Source organism: Schistocerca gregaria, chromosome 1, assembly GCF_023897955.1.
Source record: "Schistocerca gregaria isolate iqSchGreg1 chromosome 1, iqSchGreg1.2, whole genome shotgun sequence".
Taxonomy (NCBI): Eukaryota; Metazoa; Arthropoda; class Insecta; order Orthoptera; family Acrididae; genus Schistocerca; species Schistocerca gregaria.
Window position 1 is genome coordinate 411,550,696 of NC_064920.1, and position 18,111 is coordinate 411,568,806.

General features: G+C 43.9%; 1 protein-coding gene across 3 annotated transcripts in view; it reads right to left on the reverse strand.

Annotated features, from left to right (window-relative positions):
* The window catches only part of LOC126349825 (G-protein coupled receptor Mth2-like), a 583,470-nt gene that overhangs the window by 353,163 nt on the left and 212,196 nt on the right, over positions 1 to 18,111 (reverse strand). Inside the window, exon 1 of one of the 3 annotated variants that reach the window (XM_050002462.1) lies at positions 15,265 to 16,315. The exons of the other annotated variants lie outside the window; for them this stretch is intronic. Within the exon in view, the coding sequence (XP_049858419.1) occupies positions 15,265 to 16,078 (814 nt within the window). The 5' untranslated portion in view covers positions 16,079 to 16,315. Of the gene's footprint in view, positions 1 to 15,264; positions 16,316 to 18,111 lie in introns of those variants that run through there. 3 annotated transcript variants of the gene reach the window in all.

The window sequence follows — 18,111 nt, forward strand, 5'->3', positions numbered from 1 at the left end:
TTTCAGGTATGCGGTGTTTCAGGGATATTAAATAACTCTTGCGCAAAGATGTTGCTCAGGAAGACGCGATGGGACAAGCTGCTGTATAGCTGCGGAACCGTTGCTTATTCTACGTGTACTTCATTTAGACAAATGACTTGCTGACTGAAGAGTATAGCAGCATTGGAATCTTTCTGCAAGAGACGTTTGCTAGCAGACATCATGTGGCTTACAATATTACTTCAGAGATTTTTGCGACTACTGACATAGCATTTTCGTATTTAAACACACACAACTCTCGAGAGCTGTCTAACATGTTCGAGGTAGACAGATATCCTATGATTCTGTCGTATCAGACAGTCTTACTGTGACATATGAAATTACATGTTCTCACAACCATCAACCAATATTTAATTCTATTACTGTTGAAAATATTATGGAAATGGAAGAGGATGTAGATGAAGATGAAATGGGGGGTACGATACTGCGTGAAGACTTTGACAGAGCACTGAAAGACCTGAGTCGAAACAAGGCCCCGGTAGTAGACAACATTCCATTGGAACTACTGACGGCCTTGGGAGAGCCAGTCCTGACAAAACTCTACCATCTGGGGAGCAAGATGTATGAGACAGGCGAAATACTCTAAGACTTCAAGAAGAATATATTAATTCCAATCCCAAAGAAAGCAGGTGTTGACAGATGTGAAAATTACCGAACTATCAGTTTAATAAGTCACAGCTTCAAAATACTAACGCGAATTCTTTACAGACGAAAGGAAAAACTGGTAGAAGCCGACCTCAGCGAAGATCAGTTTGGATTCCGTAGAAATATTGGAACACGTGAGGCAATACTTTCCCTACGACTTATCTTAGAAAATAGATTAAGGAAAGGCAAACTTACATTTCTAGCATTTGTAGACTTAGAGAAAGCTTTTGACAATGTTGACTGGAATACTCTCTTTCAAATTCTAAAGGTGGCAGGGGTAAAATACAGGGAGCGAATGGCTATTTACAATTTGTACAGAAACCAGATGGCAGTTACAAAAGTCGAGGGGCATGAAAGGGAAGCAGTTGTTGGGAAGGGAGTGAGACAGGGTTGTAGCCTCTCCCCGATGTTATTCTATGTGTATATTGAGCAAGCAGTAAAGGAAACAAAAGAAAAATTCGGAGTAGGTATTGAAATTCATGGAGAAGAAGTAAAAACTTTCAGGTTCGCCGATGACATTGTAATACTGTCACAGACAGCAAAGGACTTGGAAGAGCAGTTGAACGGAATGGACAGCGCCTTGAAAGGAGGATATAAGATGAACATCAACAAAAGCAAAACGAGGATAATGGAATGTAGTCGAATTAAGTCGGGTGATGCTGAGGGAATTAGATTAGGAAATGAGACACTTAAAATAGTAAAGGAGTTTTGCTATCTGGGGAGCAAAATAACTGATGATGGTCGAATTAGAGACGACATAAAATGTAGACTGGAAATGGCAAGGAAAGCGCTTCTGAAGAAGAGAAACTTGTTAACATCGCGTATAGATTTAAGTGTCAGGAAGTCGTTTCTGAAAGTATTTGTATGAAGTGTAGCCAAGTATGGAAGTGAAACATGGACGATAAATAGCTTAGACAAGAAGAGAATAGAAGCTTTCGAAATGTGGTGCTACAGAAGAATGCTGAAGATTAGATGGGTAGATCACATAACTAATGAGGAGGTATTGAATAGAATCGGGGAGAAGAGAAATTTGTGGCACAACTTGACCAGAAGAAGGGATCGGTTGGTAGGGCATATTCTGAGGCATCGCGGGATCACCAATTTAGTATTGGAGAGCAGCGTGGAGGGAAAAATCGTAGAGGGAGACCAATAGATGAATACACTAAGCAGATTCAGAAGGATGTAGGTTGCAATAAGTACTGGGAGATGAAGCTTGCACAGGATAGAGTAGCATGGAGAGCTGCATCAAAGCAGTCTCAGGACTGAAGACAACAACAACAACAACAACAACTGTTTAAAAGAGTCTTTGCACTGAAATTGTCTATTTTACGACCGAAGATGGACGCCAGCTACTCAGCGAAAGCCTACTCATAAATATTCAAAAATAAATACTGAGAGATGAATCTAGGAATGTACTACAGTCCGCTACATATCGCTGCCATAGAGACCACAAAGACAAGGTTAGACTGCGTGCAGTGCACATAGAAGCATTAAGAAGCGGTTACTTCCGCGCTCTACACGAGAATGAAACATGCACTTGACTTTCTTGTCTTCCCGGCCCTAACCGAGCTTGTGTACAGTCTTTAATGATCACGTAGATCGCTATACAGTGTGTAACAGAAATATGTTTTAAAATTTTGCGAGACTGTAGAGGATGAAATTTTGAGTGATTTGGTATCAGGAACCTATAGCTAGAAATGTGAAATAAAGTTTCTGTTGCCACCATTGGGCTGTAGAAAGTCCACGCACTAACTGTACGAGGAGGTAAGATTCTGGGTGCAATTTTGGGATGGAATTCTTGGGGATCGCTTATTGGACTACACTCCTAAGAGATTGTTTAAATGGTATATGGTGTTTGAACTTCCTGAACAATGCCTTGCCTGAACGTCTGGAGGATGTTGCAGCTGTGCACTAGTTTGTGGTTTCAGAAATGCAGTGCTCCAGCGCACATTGATCGCCGGTCCAGGGCATGTCTCACAAAGAACTTTAGATAGAAAGTAACTGGGAGACCCACGCGCTCCCCTGACAACGCTCCTCTTGACATTTTCCTCTGTGGTTATGTGAGGTCCTCTGTCTACGCAACACCAGTAGGAACGGTACATGGGCATACTGAGAGCATCTTTACAGCGTTTGATACTATAAGAGGAGAGCACGGAATCTTACAGAGAATCATACAAAACATGGTTCGTGGTTGTACACAATCTAACGAAGCTGATGTCGTCATATTCAACATTTACTTTACTATAGTTGAAGCGATAGAGTCGGTTTACAGAATTTGACTGTACTCTACCGTCAATAAACGTTTTCCAAACTACAGTGTTGTGGTGAATTTTATCCATAGTGGATGCTGTTGAACTCCGTGACTGTTCATTTATAGGGTGTAGAAAAATTTCCTCTACCAGTCACAATAAAAGATTATGTATTCGTCACACGACCTGTCTCGGGCTTGTTCCCATCCTCAGGTGTTTATACATTCATGTGCATGTTTATATTGCTCGGGATCAATATAGATGCCCCATGTTTCAGTTTTTTTTTTAATTTAGCTGCATATTTCACTACTGTGTCGTGCACTTGTGGATATATACTGTGTTTACATTCAAAAATATTTATAGTTATAATAAGGATGTTTCATCTATATTGATCTCGAGCAGTATAAACATGTACATGAATGAATAAACACCTGAGAACGGGCACAAGCCCGATAGCGGTCCTGTCTTTAAGTAACACCTCAGTTAGTCATTCCGATTTTTACGTGGTTTATCTAGACAGCATAGTAGTTAAGAAGTTTTCTGTGACGTTGAAGACACTTCAGAAAATTACTTCCCTTCAAACAGATAATGGAGAAATGAAGGTCCACGGTATTTTTTGCTGCTCATTTCTTATGATGCTTGTACAGTGGTACAGAAATAAAAGGGAGTACAAATCGATAACATTAAAATGCATTGCAGAGAACACTACAGACTAATATGTGCTAAGCAAGGTTTTGAGCGATGGGAAAGAAACACCATGGTTCAGTAGCTGTGATAAAAAATTGCTACGAAAGAAAAGATTTAAGGGCACAACGAAGCCAAAACGGTTGTACAGGAGTGCAATATGTGAAGCGTTCAGTGAATTCGAAAGTAAATTTTGACGAACGATCTGACTCAAAATCAGAAGAAGAGGCAGTAAGCAGATCAACATCAACTTACTCACTGACTCAGTGACCACATCGGCAACGAGACTGAAGATGATCCACAAAAGGTTGAAATAATTATTTCGGTACACCGAAATTGTATCACCGAACGAGATCGTAACAGTTTCTCCTTTCAATCCTCGATCGAACGTCCAATTGGCTTACACCAAGATAAATGATCGGGCAACAGATAATCAACTAAAATTACTGCACAGTCGAAAAGTATCTGGATCGAGTGAGATACACGAGAGACTCTACTCAGACCATGCGAAAGAACTTTCTCCCCTTCTAGAAGCAGTTTATCTAGATCACTGAACCAACGAAGGTTATCTAGCGACTGGAAATAGCGCATATCAGTACCATTTTTAGAAGATTCGTCGAATTGCTGCATATTATTGTGAGGGTATGTCGCTGACGTCTTTCTGTTTGGAATCATGGAATATGGTCTATGCTAAAGCATTACGACGTTTTTGCAGAAAGAAAATCTGTCCTATAAAAATCAACATGGATTCCGCAAACAGACGCCATGCGAAACTCACCTCGCTGTATTGTCCGTGAGATCCAGTGCGCAGTGGACAAAGACGCTCGGGTTGATGCCGTGTTCCTCGATTTCCACAAGGCATTTTATAAAGTTTCGCGCTATCGAGCTATCAAGCTTACCGAATATCGGACCAGATTGGTGACTGGAAACAGGACTTCCTGCGAGGAAACAGGACTCAACACGCCGTTAAAACCGGTGCAAAATCGACAAATGTAAAGACGGGATCGCTTAGTCGGCGTGAAAACGTTGCGGAGATGGTCTCCAGTGGCAGACGCTGTATGAGAGGCGTTGTGCATCGCGAAGTGCTTTACTGTTGAATTTTCGAGAGTATACGTTCCAAAGAAGAAGTAGCAAAATAGTACATGCTCACAAAAACGTCTCACAAATGCCCACTAAGAGAAAATGAAAAAGAAAATAGAGCTCATACCGCGGTTTCCGAACGATGTTCTCCTGCGCGAATGGAACAGAAAAGGCGTAAATAATTGTGATACAAAAAGTACCCTCCATCACAAACTAGAAGGTGGCTTGCAGTGTGTGATGTAGATCTAGATATAGGGTACCCATTAACACAGAGTACAAATTTTCGTCGCTTCTCATGCTGTTTTATGCATCTATAAGATCCCTTAACTACGCCATGAGTGTCTACGGACCAGTCGCTGAAGACATGGGTGCAGTTCAAATTCCTGTACACCTCGTTTCGAAGCAAGATCAAGATTAACGTTCGGTGGAGGACGTGCTCATTAGGGACAAAATAGTTCAAATGGCTCTGTGCACTATGGGACTTAACTGGTGAGGTCATCAGTCCCCTAGTACTTAGAACTATTTAAACCTAACTAACCTAAGGACATCACACACATCCATGCCCGAGGCAGGATTCGAACCTGCGACCATAGACGTTCCAGACTGTAGCGCCTAGAACCGCTCGTCCACTCTGGCCGGCCATTAGGGACAGAGCGAGCGTTCGGAACAGGGGAGATTGGAGGAAAGGAAATCGACCGACGCCTTGTAAGAAAAACCACGCCACCACATGCTTCAAATCATGGAATCCTTAAATCTATTTTATTCGTCTTAGTACTCCACCACCTTTCTCGGAGAATACACTTTGTACCACACGAGACATTGTTAATATGGTACCTTTTAGAGTACATATTAATATTTGCCTTATGTTGCTTCGTAGATTCCCCCATATGTTCACAGGTGGGAGGATTTGCCTCACATTCATTGACACTTCAAATTTAAGTTTGCTAGTGGTTCTAGAAGAAGAAGAGCCAAGTTTTTCGACAAACCGTTCGAATGCAGTGATCATCAGTTTTAGGTTCGTCAGATGTGAAACCTGGTGCAGCCTTCAATGTTTCAGACATTCTTCGAAGACGAAACATATCCTAATTTTGCCACGAAAAGAAGACTACACATTTTATCAATGGGCTCGAAAAAGTTTTGTTGCTGTTATATACACCGTCAGTCGTGAAATAGGTTCATCAGAAATTTAACACTTCAGCGACCCGTTGAAAAGTCTGCAGTGACGTTTTACGTAAATAAAAAAAAAACAAAATGTTTGTCAGCACTTCGAGGTAGCTAGCGAGCGGACTTTCCCGAACCGCGTACGCACGGCTTGCCTTAGTACGAAGCCACAAACAGGGAAATTCCAGTTCAACTGGCTGTGGGTTTTGACGCTAGCCATCCTGCTGAGAGGGAAATCTCTTCACATTGTGGTTTCTAGTTCGTTGACGGTGCACTTGTCGGCGAGTTCCCATTGCGAAGTTGTGGTCGATACAGTATCTCATATAGAGAGCTGTTAACACATTAATGCAGCAAAAAGACAATCTGCATGACACCCTCTTTCCAACATCAAAGGGACATGGAGAATTAAGACCGGCGAACGCATTAATGGATACCCAGGACATTCAGGCCCTGCATAGATCCTGCTCCCATGTCGCTGTTTTCGTTAGTCATTGTTCGTTTCGCTTTTCTTGAATCACCAGTCTTCTGGCTAGTTTGACGCAGTTCGTCTGCTGTGCTAATCTCTTTATCTCAGAGTAGCACTTGCAACTTATGTCCTTAATTATTTGCTGGATATGCTTCAATGTCAATTTTCCTCTACAATTTTTACCCTCTACAGCTCCCTATAGTACCATGGAAATTATTCCCTAATGTCTTCACGGATGTCCTATCATCCTGTCCCTGCTTCTTGTCAGTGTTCACCATATAATGCTGTCCTGGCCGACTCTGTGCAGGGCTTCCTCATTCCTTACCTTATCAGTCCACCTAATTTTCAACATTCTTCTTTAGCAACACATCTCAAATGCTTTCTTCTGTTCCAGTTTTCCGACAGTTCATGTTTCACTACCATTCAATGCTGTCCTCCAAACGTACATTCTCAGAAATTTATTCCTCACATTAAGGCCATGTTTGATGCTAGTAGACTTCTATTGTCGAGGTATGCCCTTTTTGGCAGCGCTAGATTGCTTTCGATGTCCTCCTTGCTCCATCCGTCCTAGGCTATTTTTCTGCCTAGGTAGAAGAATTGTTTAACTTTTTCTACTTCGAGACCACCAATCCTGATGTTAAGTTTCTCGCTGTTCTCATTTCTGCTACTTCTCATTACTTTTGGCTTTCTTCGTTTTACTTTCAATCCATACTCTGTACTCATTAGACTGTTTATTCCATTCTCTAGAGCGTGTAATTCTTCTCCATTTTCACTGAGGATAGCAATGACGTCAGCGAATCGTATCATTGGTATCCTTTCACCTTGAATTTTAATTCCACACCTGAACACTTTTTTAATTTCCATCATTGCTTCTTCGATGTATAGATTAACCAGCAGAGGCGAAATACTACACCACTACATTACACCCTTTTTAATCGAAGCCCTTCATTCTTGGTCTTCCACTCTTACTAGTCTCTCTTGACTATTGTACACATTGTATATTACCCGTCTTTCCCTATAGTTTATCCCTATTTTCCGCAGAATGTCGAACATCTTGCACCATTTGACATTGTCGAAAGCATTTGCCTAGTCGACATATACTATGAACGAGTCTTGATTTTTCTTTAGTCTTGCTTCCATTATCAACCGCAACGTCAGAATTACCTCTCTGGTGCCTTTATCTCTCCTAAAGCCAAACAGGTCGTCAGGTAAAGCATCCTCAATTTTCTTTTCCATTACTATGTATTTTATTCTTTTCAGCAATGTATGAGCTGTTCAGCTGATTGTTCGATAACTCTCACACTTGTCAGCTCCTATAGGAACATATTTCATGGCTACAACCAGTTTTCTGAAGCATTTCTTTGCATAAATCAATACCATGTTCTGTTGTTCGCTTTTGTTTTCAGTAGATATAGTTCCGTTTCAAACCTCCACTTAATAGCAATAGCTACTTAGCGTCTATACATTCGGAAATGTCTCTCAAAATACATTCAGCCTCGAGGAAACGGTGGTCGGTCTTTTACCTTTCCGAAGATAGCCCATTCGAAACCTGGCAGTGGAAATAACTGTATTCATTAATAGTTGGCTAGTAACGGGAAGAAAGTTGTAGATCAGGAGCTCTACAAGCTTTATATCAAGGCTGCGAGATGAATTCCACATCTCTTCGCCGTGCGTACTGGAATGAGGACACGGGACATCATTATGATTAGAGAAGGTAATGCGAGATGCGTCATCTAATGAACTCAGAGGAGTCCAGACCGGGGATGTGATCATCAAATACCTCGGATATGCCGATGATACAGTGCTACTTTCTGGGTCGCAAGAAGTATTAGGGGAAATGTTTGTCATTCTGGAAACAAGAGCGAGGAAAATTGGACTTCAAATCAATAGTGACAAGACGGAATACATGGTTCTACACTGTAGACATACTGAAACTCAAGAACCACTTCCACCCTTACAGACAACTGAAGGTTCTTATCGTCAAGTCAGGTAGTTCAAATATCTGGGCGCAGTATTCAGAGATGAACCAACCAGTAAAATGAAAATACAGGCCAGACTACAGGCAGGTAATCACTGTTATCACGGCCTTAATACTCTCCTAAAAACCAAAAGTTTGTCAAGGGATTTCAAAATAAGCATCTACAAAACACTCCTACATCCTGTATGGATGTGCCACCTGGAGTACAACCAAGCAAGATGTGAACAGACTGTTGATATTTGAAAGGAAAGTCCTTCGAAAGATTTTTGCACCAGTTTACGATAATGAGAGTGGAAAATGGAGGATTCGTCACAATACATAGTTGTATGAAATTTACAAAGCGCGGAACGCCGTGGCTATAATGAAGGCACCTCGACGCCAGTGGACAGGGCATGTTGACTGAATGCAGGACAACCGATGGCCGAAAACTGTACTCAACACCAAACCTACCGGCAGAAGGCCCGTAGGAAGACCTAGAACTCGATGGAGTGACTGCGTATGCAAAGACCCTCAGAGAGTGGGACTGCTGAAAGGATGGCAGAAAGGAGCTGCTGAAAAAAAAAATACTTCATGGTATGGGGCGTTAAGGTCGGCGGCCCTTTTATGATAATCGAGAGAAGTAGGCGATGAGTCGATATCGCGTTACGTTCATTCTCTCTCAAAGTTACCAGCAACACACACACAAACGCGACGCTAAAACAACACGCATTCAGTGAAGCCACTTGCACTCAACATCTACACTTTAAACATAATTTGCAGTTCGCGAAGAAAAGCTGCCAGATGTCGCGAAGAAAGAAAATTTTCCCATTCGGGTAGCTGAACCTACTCCTATATGTATCCGAGCCAGTAACTCCGACGTCTTGTGTTATTGCTGTCTCGATCAAAATAAAAAATGCTTATGGTCATATTTACAATGTTGTTCTATATGGCTGTGAGACACGGACTATACGGAAACAGGACTTCCATAAGCTCCTTGTTTTTGAGAGAAAAGTGCTTCGGAAGATCTTCGGTCCGGTTCTGGATGCAGATGCAGGGGAATTGAGGATCAGATACAATCAAGAGCTTGAGGAACTATACCAGCAGCCCAACATAGCAGGAACTGTCAAAACCAAACGAATGCAGGGGGCTGGCCATGTGGCCCGGATAGAGGATCACAGATGGCCTCGGAAGCTCCTGGATTTCACACCTACAGGAAAGAGACCGTCAGGGTGACCCAAGAAGCGTTGGAGGGATGGACTCCATGAAGATTTAAAGCACGTGTCAATAGATGTGAACTGATGGCGGATAGCAGCAATGGACAGAATACAGTGGAGGAAGAAACTTGTAGATGCATGCGGTAGTAGTAGTAGTAGTAGATACTCACTCGTATAAGTATTTCCCCATACAAATCGAGGGGCACTAAAACTATCGTCCATGTGTAATGCTGGACGAAGGCGCCACCATGATGAAAGTCCTGTAGTTTTGGTAATCCGTTCTTTCAGTATTCCATTTAAATCAAAACAACCAAGTCCGAAAGAGCTGTAAGAGTAGGAGGAGAACGGAAGATCAGGTCTACGGCCTGCAAAAACTGTGACCAAACTAACTCTTATTGGTCAGTGTATGAAGAAAACGCCCCTCAGTATTGCGGCAAAGCAGCGATAATCTGCATCTGCATCAGTATTCTACAAGCCATTTTATGGAATGTACTTCTGGTAACATAATTATTTCTCCACTTCCCTGTTCCATTCACGAATGGTGCGGGAGAAAAATGGCAATCTCTAAAGCACCCTGTGACATCTAATTTCTCGTCGTGATCATTTTGTGAGAATTATGTAGGAGTAAACAATACGTAGCCCGACTCTTATGCGAACGAACGGTCTCAAAATTTCAACAACAAACCTCTTCGTGATGCACAACGCTCTCTTGTAACAACTACATCTGGAATTCGTCGAGCATCTCCGTAACGCTCCTCCATCGAGTAAACGACCCCGTGACGAAACGCGCCTCTCTTTGTTAGATCTTCTCTGTCCCGTCTGTTAATCCTACTTGGTAAGGGTCTCAGATCGATCAACAGTACTCAAGAATCGAGAGAACAAGTGCTTTGTAAGCCACTCCTTTCGTGGATGAAATACATTTCCTTAGGAGTTCCCCAATGAGACCGCTTTTTCTACAGTCTGTTTTATGTGGTCATTAAGCGTATGGTCTCTCCAGATGGTTACTACTAGGTAGTTTACCGCAGTTACTATTCCAGTGATTTGTCACAAATAATGCAATGGAACACTAGTGGATTTCTTCACCTACTAACGAGCATCACGCTACATTTACTTACGTTCGGTGTCAACTCCTCAGCAGGTCCTCCTACCTTTCGCTACTGTCTGCTGACATTGCAACTTCCCTATAGACAACAGCATCGTTCGTGAATGTTCTCACAGAGCCTCCAACTTTATCCACAAGACCCTTGATCCAAAATGTAAATAGCAGCAGCCCTATCTTCTCCATGAACCAGTGCCTCAACGCCACACAAAGTACAATCTCAACGGAGGGTGTCTGTAGAGAGACCAGACAAACATGTGACTCCTGAAAAGGGGCAGCGATCTTTACGGTTATGCACGAGCAACAGTTAGGACGACTGACTGATCTGCCCTTGTAACATTAGGTAACAAGGTCTCGCTGTGCTGGTACTGCAAATGGGTGAAAGCAATGGGAAATTACAGCCCTAATTTTTGCCAAAGGCATATAGCTATTGTGAGGTTAAATAATGATGGCATTCTCTTGGGTAAAATATTCCGAGGTAAAATAGTCCCTTTCCGGATCTCCGGGCAGGGATTGCTCAGGAGGATGTCATCGTCAGAAAAAGGCAACTGGCATTGTAAAGATCTGATAGGTGGGCTAGAGACTAGGGAAATGGACAGGTTAAAATTATAATAGTCACCTTTAAGTTATAATGGTTTAAGCTAGAATGGGAATTAATGAAGTGCGATGGCAGGACTTCTGGTCAGCTGAATACAGAGTTATCATGTAGGTGTAATGCAGGAATGCACGGGTAGGACGAATAAAAAGTAAAAAAGAAAAATGCGGGGAGGTTTCTATGAACAGCGTACTGAACGTCTTGTCGTAGCTAAGATACAAAGCTATCACCCCCCCCCCCCCCCACAAGAATACAAGTTTATATGACAACTAGCTTCGCAGATAATGAGGAATAATGCATGATGATATAAAAGAAATTATTCAGATAATTATGGGAGAAGAAAATTTGTGATTTGGGATTGGAATTCGACAACAGGAAAAGGAAGAGAAGGAAAAATGGTAGGAGAACATGGACTCGGGGAAAGGAATAAAACAGGAAGTCTCCTCGTAGAACTTTGCACAGAGCATAATTTAATCGTCGCTAACACTTTGTTCAAAAATCTCCAAAGAAATTTGTATACTTGGAAGAGACCTGGAACTCTCAAAGGTTTCATACTGATTGCATAATGGTACGCCAAAGATCTCGAAGCCAGACTTTAAACTGTAAAACATTCTCAGGGGCAGATGTGGACTCCCTATTATAATCTATTGATTATAAACCGCAGATTAAAACTGACGGGACTATAAAAGGTTGGAGAATAAGGAGACGAGACGTGAACAAACTGAACTAACAAGAAGTAGTTAAAGAGTTTCTGAAGTAGCATTAGTGAACAATTGACTGAAAGACGGGGAAGGACTACAACAGAAGACGAATGGGTAGCTTTTAAAGTTAAAATAGCGAAGGAAGCAGAGGATCAAATAGGCAGAAGACAAAGACAGTAGAAATCCTTGAATAACACAGAGATTTTGAATCTAATAGACGAAAGCAGAAAAATATGAAATTTCAGCAATTGAAGAAGGCAAAAATAAATGTAGAAGTCTAAAGAATGAAATTGACGGGATGGGCAAAACGGCAAAGCAACAACGGCCAGACGAGAAACGCGAGGATCTAGAGGTATACATAACTAGGGGAAATATACACTCCTGGAAATTGAAATAAGAACACCGTGAATTCATTGTCCCAGGAAGGGGAAACTTTATTGACACATTCCTGGGGTCAGATACATCACATGATCACACTGACAGAACCACAGGCACATAGACACAGGCAACAGAGCATGCACAGTGTCGGCACTAGTACAGTGTATATCCACCTTTCGCAGCAATGCAGGCTGCTATTCTCCCATGGAGACGATCGTAGAAATGCTGGATGTAGTCCTGTGGAACGGCTTGCCATGCCATTTCCACCTGGCGCCTCAGTTGGACCAGCGTTCGTGCTGGACGTGCAGACCGCGTGAGACGACGCTTCATCCAGTCCCAAACATGCTCATTGGGGGACAGATCCCGAGATCTTGCTGGCCAGGGTAGTTGACTTACACCTTCTAGAGCACGTTGGGTGGCACGGGATACATGCGGACGTGCATTGTCCTGTTGGAACAGCAAGTTCCCTTTCCGGTCTAGGAATGGTAGAACGATGGGTTCGATGACGGTTTGGATGTACCGTGCACTATTCAGTGTCCCCTCGACGATCACCAGAGGTGTACGGCCAGTGTAGGAGATCGCTCCCCACACCATGATGCCGGGTGTTGGCCCTGTGTGCCTCGGTCGTATGCAGTCCTGATTGTGGCGCTCACCTGCACGGCGCCAAACACGCATACGACCATCATTGGCACCAAGGCAGAAGCGACTCTCATCGCTGAAGACGACACGTCTCCATTCGTCCCTCCATTCACGCCTGTCGCGACACCACTGGAGGCGGGCTGCACGATGTTGGGGCGTGAGCGGAAGACGGCCTAACGGTGTGCGGGACCGTAACCCAGCTTCATGGAGACGGTTGCGAATGGTCCTCGCCGATACCCCAGGAGCAACAGTGTCCCTAATTTGCTGGGAAGTGGCGGTGCGGTCCCCTACGGCACTGCGTAGGATCCTACGGTCTTGGCGTGCATCCGTGCGTCGCTGCGGTCCGGTCCCAGGTCGACGGTCACGTGCACCTTCCGCCGACCACTGGCGACAACATCGATGTACTGTGGAGACCTCACGCCCCACGTGTTGAGCAATTCGGCGGTACGTCCACCCGGCCTCCCGCATACCCACTATACGCCCTCGCTCAAAGTCCGTCAGCTGCACATACGGTTCACGTCCACGCTGTCGCGGCATGCTACCAGTGTTAAAGACTGCGATGGAGCTCCGTATGCCACGGCAAACTGGCTGACACTGACGGCGGCGGTGCACAAATGCAGCGCAGCTAGCGCCATTCGACGGCCAACACCGCGGTTCCTGGTGTGTCCGCTGTGCCGTGCGTGTGATCATTGCTTGTACAGCCCTCTCGCAGTGTCCGGAGCAAGTATGGTGGGTCTGACACACCGGTGTCAATGTGTTCTTTTTTCCATTTCCAGGAGTGTAGATGCCTTGCTACGGGAAAATTAAAGAAACATTTGGAGAAAAGAGACGCAGCGCTATATGGAGAGGTCAGACGGAAAACCGCTATTAACTAATTAAGGGAAAGCTCGAAGGTTGAAGGATTGTACAAAAGAGCTATACAAGGGAAACGAACTAAAAAACAATACAGTAGAAAGAAAAGAGGAAGTAGATGAAGATGAGCTAGGAGACATGATACTTCGAGAAGGATTTCAGAAAGAACTGAGAGATCTAAGTCGAAACAAGGCCCCTGGAATAGACGAGATACCCTCACAACTACTGAGGGTCTTGGGAGGGCAAGGATTACCACCTGGTGTGTAAGATATAAGAGACAGGCGAAATGATAGGCTTCAAGAAGATATTCCCAATTCCAAGTAGGGCAGCTGTTGACAGGTATGGATATTACCGAACAATTGGTTAAATAAGTCTTGGTCGCAAAATACTGATACGAATTATTTGCAGAAGAATAGAAACTGACAGAAGCCAAAGTCGGGGAAGATCAGTTTCAGTTCTGGGAAAATGTAGGAACATACGAGGCAGTATTGACCCCACTACTTAGAAGATATGACGAGATGATGTACATTCTTTGAATTGTTAAATGGTTTTATGATGTTGAAAGTGCCAACGTATATTTGTTTATAAGTCTACACAAAACTTGTTAGTGGATTAACCACATCTGAAGATGCAACTACTTGCCTAAATCTGTTAAAGGAATTTTTTTGTATAAATGACCGTGACTTAATAAATGATTGTCAAACACTAAAAAAGGTCACATGCTTCCAATTTGCAATATGGTTCAATCACATCTTTCCATGCAACCACAATCGCAAGTTGTGAGGGATCTCCAATGACATTTTGATGCACAGATGCATCTGTATTATCAGCCATCAACATAATCTGAATTTACACGATACTTAATTTGGGTTATAGGACATTTTATAATTCTGACGCAGGCTTTGTTTGATGGAAATGACATCACTAAACACTAGAATAACAGTAGAGCCTGAACTGAAGTGGGCGTCTTTTGACAGTAGCAGCACCTATGTGGGCAGTTGTTGTGGCGAGAAACTCGGCAGACGCTTTAGCAGACGACAGAAGCGCATATGTTTACAAGATGGCGCTTCATTGTTTTTGCCTAGGGTGAAGGTGGCAACACTAACAGGGGGAGCAGTATAGTCGATCGTTTTGTGGATCGATGTCATGTTGTTTATGAACAGATTATTAATAAACCAAGATAATCGAAGTTATTTGTGTTATTTGTTGTACGGACATTAGGCCATGGTATAAGGCACGCAACGAACTTGCTGGACGAGTTATTAGATTAATCGTAGTGTTTGTTTATTATTTATAAAGCTAGAAGATCACTTCAAACGTACATATCAAGTTGTTGACCTGTACCCTTGACAAAAAACGACTACAAGCTAAGTGTAACCATGGGAGTTGTGGATTCGGATCTCTAAATCAATAGTGGGGGCTTGAGAGTTGATGCCAATTAAAATGAACAATGAGTAGATCTCAAACTGTAGAACATATTTTAACCAAATGAACAGCGTACTCACCACATGCGACGCACGCGCTGTCGCTGATGACATCACTGAGTATCTGCGTGAGAGAGAGCAACAGGTACGCAACGAACATGCTGGACGCATGCGACGCGACGGTGCGGCCGTGGAGCGTCCACAGCTGGGGAAGCACCGCATACGTGACCGCAGTCGCCAGCAGGAACGGCGTCGACGCCATCGTCGTTACGATGTAGACGATCTGCGACGCGTTCAGCTTCACCTCGTGCCCTTCCCAACAGAGTCCGGCCACGAGCTCCTCGCCCGTTTCGCTGACGAGCGTCTCTAAGCAGAAACGTCTCGGCTCCACCATGCCGTCCTGCAGAACCGTACGAAGTCTACCGGTCGCCGACACTTCCACGACCTCCTCCGGCATCAGCGGTATATAAACTTTACAGGGCAGCATCGTTGTACTCTCGTAGTCCCTGAGAGAATAATTACCGCCCGGTCCGGTTACGACGGGCTCGAAAGCCCCGTCGTACTCGAAGCACTCGTAAGACTCGTGATACTCGTCGAACCGGTGCGCTTCCCCGGGAGGGCAACACTTGACGAGCTGCGGGCGCACCGGCCGGGAGCAGCCGCAGGTAATATTGCTATCTTCCGTTTTGGGCCAATAGAGACCTCGGGGGTAGACTCTCCCAGTCTCCATGTCCACCATGTCGCCCTCCTCAGTTTCCTGTGGCCGCGCCATCTCCACCGGTTTGTCCAGACAAGCAGGATCTCGGCCGGGAGGTTCGTCACAAGGCGCAGCTGAACTGGCGCTCAGAAGTGCTTGGCATATGGCCAGCACAACCGCGGCGCGCACCATCTCCATTACTCTCCGGCTGCACTGCACCGAATGATTCACTGCGCTGGTCGGCCTGCTACACAGCGACAATATGATCCAGCTAGGCTTGGGCTGAATCACTGTACACGCTGTTATCGGTCTGCTGTATAAAGTTCTCGGTACTCCAGTGAGGAGTCAGATCGCTGACAGCTGAGTTGGCTACGGTGTGCGCAGCGGGACACGCGCCGTCGGACTGTGGCGCAGGCTGCGTCTGCTCGCGGAACCCAACGATTGCGGTTGCGGAAACGGCTGGCAGCCTTCTGACTTCCCCCTTTCCTCTGTCTGGTGTGATTCCCCGGTCGCGATGAATCCTTACAGGATGCGCTTGCACCCAGTCGTTCTTATCGTCCCGTATCTCACACAGTTCTGCTGAACAGTCCGAGTGTAATGCGGACCGGCTTATTCGAAAAGAGCGTCCCCACCGAAATCGTTAAAGATCACAGGCTGCTGAGACTGGGAGAGGTAACAAATTCTGGTATCTCACTATCCCACCTTTCGATAGGTCACCATCAACATTTGCTGCGTAATATCGACTGGAGTAACACAAAGAGATTCTGGTCATACATAAAGCACACCAGTGGCAAGACGCATTCAATACCTTCACTGAGCAATAACAACGGTAAAGTTACTGATGACAGTGCCAGAGTTATTACACACGGTTTTCCGAAACTCCTTCACCAAAGAAGACGAAGTAAATATTTCTGAATTCCAATCAAGAACAACTGTCAAATTGAGAAACGTAAGAGTAGATATCCTCGGAGTAACGAAGCAGCTTAAATCACTTAATAAAGACAAGGCCTCCGGTCCAGATTGTATACCAGTCAGGTTCCTCTAAGAGTTTGCTGATAAAATAGCTCCATGTGTAGCAATTATATACACCCACTCGCTCTCAGAAAGATCCGTAGCTAAATACTGGAAAATTGCTCAAGTCACACCAATATCCAAAAAGGGAAGTAGGAGTAATCCGCTGAATTACAGGCCTATATCACTCACGTTGATTTGCAGTAGAGGTTTGGAACATATACTGTATTCGAACATTATGAAGTACCTCGAAGAAAACGATTTATTGACGCATAGTCAGCACGGTTTCAGAAAATATCGTTCTTGTGAAACATAACTAGCTCTTTATACTCATGAAGTAATAAGTGCTATCGGCATGGGATGTCAAATTGATTCCATATTTTTAGATATCCAGAAGGCTTTGGACATCGTTCCTCACAAGCGTCTCCTAATCAAACTGCGTGCCTACGGAGTATCGTCTCAGCTGTGCGACTGGATTCGTGATTTCCTGTCAGAAAGGTCACAGTTCGTAGTAATAGACGGAAAGTCATCGAGTAAAATACAAATATTATCCGGCGTTCCCCTAGGAAGTGTTACAGGCCCTCTATTGTTCCTGATCTATATTAGTGACATAGGAGACAATCTGAGTAGCCGTCTTAGATTGTTTGCAGATGATGCTGTCATTTACCGTCTTGAAAAGTCATCAGATGATCAAAACGACTTCAAAATGATCTAGATAAGATATCTGTATGGTGCAGAAAATGGCAATTGAACCTGAATAACGAAAGTGTGAATTTATTCACGTGAGTACTAAAACAAATCAGCTAAATTTCGGTTACGCGATAAGTCAGACAAATCTGAAGGCTGTAAATTAGACTAAATACTTAGGGATTACATTTACAAATAACCTCAATTGGAACAGTCACATAGATAATATTGTGGGTAGAGCAAACCAAAGACTGCGATTCATTGGCAGAACACTTAGAAGGTGCAACAGGTCTACTAAAGAGACTGCTTACACCACGCTTGTCCGCCCTATTTTGTAGTATTGCTGTGCGGTGTGTGATCCGCACCAGGTGGGACTGACGGATAACATTGAAAAGGTACAAAGAAGGGCAGCTCGTTTTGTATTATCGCGAAATATGAGAGATAGTGTCACAGACATGGTACGTGAATTGCAGTGGGAATCATTAAAACAAAGGCGTTTTTCGTTGCGACGGTATCTTCTCTTGAAATTTCAA